Source organism: Ascaphus truei, chromosome 13 (genome assembly GCF_040206685.1).
Source record: "Ascaphus truei isolate aAscTru1 chromosome 13, aAscTru1.hap1, whole genome shotgun sequence".
NCBI classification, from domain to species: Eukaryota; Metazoa; Chordata; class Amphibia; order Anura; family Ascaphidae; genus Ascaphus; species Ascaphus truei.
In genome coordinates this window covers 2,474,474-2,479,183 of record NC_134495.1, presented here as the reverse complement: position 1 = coordinate 2,479,183, position 4,710 = coordinate 2,474,474, and the positions used below count along the sequence as shown (strand labels likewise).

The 4,710-nt window shown below is 45.5% G+C and overlaps 1 protein-coding gene across 1 annotated transcript in view; it reads left to right on the top strand.

Annotated features, from left to right (window-relative positions):
• Positions 1-1,626: 1,626 nt before the first annotated feature.
• SUDS3 (SIN3A corepressor complex component SDS3) overlaps positions 1,627-4,710 on the top strand; it is a 40,379-nt gene continuing 37,295 nt past the window's right edge. Inside the window, 2 exon segments of the mRNA XM_075568086.1 lie at positions 1,627-1,983; positions 3,752-3,821. Of these exon segments, the coding sequence (XP_075424201.1) occupies positions 1,857-1,983; positions 3,752-3,821 (197 nt within the window). The 5' untranslated portion in view covers positions 1,627-1,856.

Genomic DNA, 4,710 nt, shown 5'->3' with positions numbered 1-4,710 from the left:
TACATTGTTTTTTTTTTGGTGGAGACCACGTGAGGCCTCAGGCTCCGCCTTGTTTGGTGACATTCTGTGCTCTGACCGGTGGAGTCTGTGTTAACAACCACGGCTATATATAGCACATCGGGTTACTTGTTAACCCAATCAACGACAGAGAGCCCTGCAGCAACACCCCCCCCCCCTAGTTATACAGTCATTTTATTTATTTTTATACACACACACACTACACCTATTATATATGAATATATGTGCACAGTAGCGGGTATTGCGATTATCCATCCTTTAGCCATTTAGAATAAATTGATGATTCAGGTGTAATGTGATCACGTATTCCGTAGGGTAGATGATGAATCTACCCTCCCAGGAGAAGCAGCTACATAAAATGCCTGGGTTAGACAAGAAATAGCGTGGGAAACCCCCCGATATTAATGAAGTAGGATTATGGTGAGTAAATCTGCACATATTGAAGAGGAGAAGGTGTATGATGGCAAAGTGGGTCATGCAATAAAAGGAAATCAACCTGAGTATTTTGCTGTGCCTGTTTCTAGTGACTTCTGTTGCTGCCCTCTACTTTTTAATATCTCTTCCTACACTCTCTATCTTAACCTCTGGCAGAGAATGGGTAAATAAATAGCCCCAGTTAAAGACCCACCTCTTTACAGGAGAATTGCATTGGTGTAATAAAGCATTGTGGGCGTTTTGAAAGTAAATAGAAAATAGAAGCCTCCTAGCTGCAGAGCGGAGTGTAGACAGCTTGGATGTTGAACACGTTGAAATCCATTTTCCATTAGTTTGCGTGAACAAAACATTAGCTTGTTGTATCAACAAAAATCAACACTAAACTAGGGTCTGCAGTTTTACAACAGATACAAAAATGTGCCAAATGGTTTTCATCTGCCACCAAATTATATGGTTGTAGATTTTTGACTATGTACTTAAACCTTTTTAGTGCTAAATAAAAACGGATCACTTGCCCCCAACACTGTCCTGACGCAAGTTGACTAAAGTAATACAATTAAAAAAAACATAACATAGATGTGTCAAATGGCCTTAGTATGAATGTAGTTCTTTTAGAATGGCTTCGATTTGTTGTATTAAACTGTTTCCAGATCCCTCCGTTCTCACTTACATAGGTTAATGAAACACAGCAATACTGCTGGCTATTCCCATGAATGTATCCTTTTATTTATATAGCGCCGACAATGTGCACAGCGCTTCCCAAAACTACAGACAGGTAAATACATGCCAAGCAATAGAAATAAGTACGACAGGTCAATGACAACATAAAGGCGACCCTGTCCCAAAGAGCTTACAATCTACTGTACTGAATATATTAACCCCTGTGCAGCCAGACAGCGGCACCCAGTCACTGCCCAGCCGGCGCACATCAGTGCCAGGGGGAACCGAACCCATGCAGGAAGCAAACCTCCTGCACGCGAGGACCCCCCCACATATCAGTGGTGGTGGCTAGAATAATGCCTTGTCCAAAAAGTTACAGGTTTTCCATAATGACCGCAGCTTTGCTGCTCTTCAAGGCTGGCGCCGTTCACGTGACATGTGCATGAGCAGCATGTGTAGGCGCAGTGCCCCCGGATGAGCTCTCTGATCGGTTTGACGTGTTGTTTATTACAGGCGCTGCGTTAGGCAGCCGCAGTCGTGTTTACCGGAAGTGGGCCTGCGGGAAGGACCCCGTTGCCGTGCGGCGGTTGTTGTATCTGGGGCGCTGTGTCTCGCGCGCGCGGAAATTCGCAGGCACCGCCGGTGTTATCGCGGTGTGTCGCCGGGAAGGTGGGGGCCCTGTCGCGACAAGTATCGTGGCGGTAGAGGTATTGCCGGGCGGCTGCTCGGTGACACGCTGCAGCATGACCTCCGCCAGTGTGCTGTCCCCGGCCGCCGCCACCGCCACCGATTACTACGAGGAGGAGGAGCTGGAGAGCGCCGAGGAGGAGGAGGAGGCCCGCAGCCTCCGGGGCCGGGAGTCCGACGAGGGTGAGGGGCTCGTACCGCTAGGACTCGGGACTCGTACCGCTAGGACTCGGGGCTCGTACCGCTAGGACTCGGGACTCGTACCGCTAGGACTCGGGGCTGTACTCCCCATTCGGGCTGGCGGGGCTGCAGTAATGGCTGCTAAGGTGCAGGGCGAGTCTGTGGGGGAAACCTAACCCTGTGACTTGCAGTCCTTGTGGGTCATGGCTGTGACTGGCAGGGAGGGGGGGGGGGTGTTTGCACTCACCCCCTAGGACTGATAGATGTTGGAGTTGCACTAACTGCTAGGACTGACATAAATATGGGGATGCTATACTTTGATTCGCTGGTCTTTGGAGTTTAGGGCGAGTCTTGGGGGTTATAGTCTAGGTATCGCTAGGACTGACAAGCCTCTGGGGCTGCACGTACTGCTGGGACTGACAGGTTTTCGGGGTCTGCAGACACTGCTAGGACTGACAGGTCTCTGGGGCTGCATGTACTGCTGGGACTGACCAGTCTTTGGGGCCTGCAGTCCCCGCTAGGACTGACCAGTCTTTGGGGTCTGCAGTCCCCGCTAGGATTGACCGGTCTTTGGGGTCTGCAGTAGCCGCTAGAACTGATAGATGCTGGCGTTTCTTGGCAATGATTATTAATTATTAGTTATTTTTTTTCATGATATACTTTAAACTTATTATGCATTTTTAATTGATTTGTCGCAAAAAAAGATTGCCAACTTTTAACAATTTTGGGGGAATCACTCACTCCAATGACCAAAGTGAGTCAGTGGTCCTGCCCCAATCAGTGGGTTACATACAAGTGATTTGACACCATTAAAATAAAATCCAAAAAAACATTTACCTCTGTTATGATAAGACTGATCCAGACCCTTTTACTTGTGCTATGGTAATTAAATTAATTATGTTGCCAAGAGATAAAGTGGAACAATAATTGCCCACTATGTGAGACTGGCCCTTTTAATCCATGCAATAAATATTAAAAGCATTTGAAAATAAGTATTTGAAGGAGCTTTGCCTTTAGCCTTAGGTGGGAAAGAGAGGGTCTCCACAGCTGAACCGCATTCACTTCAGCTACAGTGATCCTTTGCTGCCCAAGATATTTACATCTGAAGTTGACACAGGTATCTCACTTCTGTTTAAAGGTCCCACGGCACGCAAGCCAATAGGAATGTGCTGAAATTACGTTGCGGCTTCCTATTGGCCAGTGGGGCCTTAAACAGCCATTTTGTGTGCCCAGCCAGAGCTGCTTCCAGCAGCTCCTTCAGATATAAGTATCTCGTGAAGCAAGGGGTCCCTGCAGCTTAAATAAAATTGTATCAGCTCCAGAGACCTCCTGCTTCAAACCCTAGTGAAAATATGAAATAAATCCACTAAGATGTAAAGCCACTTTAAGAATTAAACTATTTGTGACATTTTTATAAATCTACAATTGTATGATTAAATATTGTGTAGCATATAATGGCAATCAACTGCAGCTGTAGAAACAGTAACATGTAAAATATTTATTGGTAGTGTTATTTACACCTTCACTGGGTTGTATTGGCTTTGTGTACGTTATTGGGTTTATTGCATTGCGGTGTATTGCTATAGGACAGGTGATCTCTCTTATATGGGTGAGAGTTTCTCTTCCAGGTTTATTTTCTCTACATAAGTTAAACAAAATGTGAAATTGTAAACAGAGAATCCCAACATTATTTTTATTTTGGAAAATGTAGTAAATGTAGTAAAATGTCAAAGATAAGTTTCCAGGATAATCACTTTGTTTTTTTGTTCAGACACAGAAGACGCCAGTGAAACTGACCTGGCAAAGCACGACAATGTGGACTATGTGGAAATGAAAGAACAGTATGTATACAAATGCATTTCAAAGCTGTGTTTCATTATAACATTGTAATGAGTGTTGTGGTACTTGGCAGAAGCGTAGAAGATCCAACACCAAGAGAGGCGGCTCACTCGTTTCTAAAATGCAATATACATCCCTTTCTTTCTGCGTTGTCACTCCTGCGAATCCCTTGTTCCTCTGTTCTTACTTAAAAGTTTTTGAGTACCCAACTGGCGTTAATAGATTAACCTGTGCTGCACAGGGTAAAATGAAAAATATCTGGGAAATATGTAAATACAAAATATGTACAATTTATTTACTTTAACTCAGTCTGAAAAAGCTGTGTGATACAGCAGGCAGAAGCTTATAGGTTTCTTTCCTAAAATGAATAGGAAGCAAAATGTGAGATAATGGGGAAAGGCAGGGAAAGCATTGTATGCTAGGAGATCATGGGGAAAGGCAGGGAAAGCATTGTATGCTAGGAGATCATGGGGAAAGGCAGGGAAAGCATTGTATGCTAGGAGATCATGGGGAAAGGCAGGGAAAGCATTGTATGCTAGGAGATCATGGGGAAAGGCAGGGAAAGCATTGTATGCTACCTAGGAGATAATGGGGAAAGGCAGGGAAAGCATTGTATGCTAGGAGATCATGGGGAAAGGCAGGGAAAGCATTGTATGCTAGGAGATCATGGGGAAAGGCAGGGAAAGCATTGTATGCTACCTAGGAGATAATGGGGAAAGGCAGGGAAAGCATTGTATGCTAGGAGATCATGGGGAAAGGCAGGGAAAGCATTGTATGCTACCTAGGAGATAATGGGGAAAGGCAGGGGGGTGGCAGACCTGACTAAGGCCTTGCCCCCGCTGCATGCTGCAGCGTCCGCTGTGGCGGATGCTGCGCTCACCAGAGCCCTCC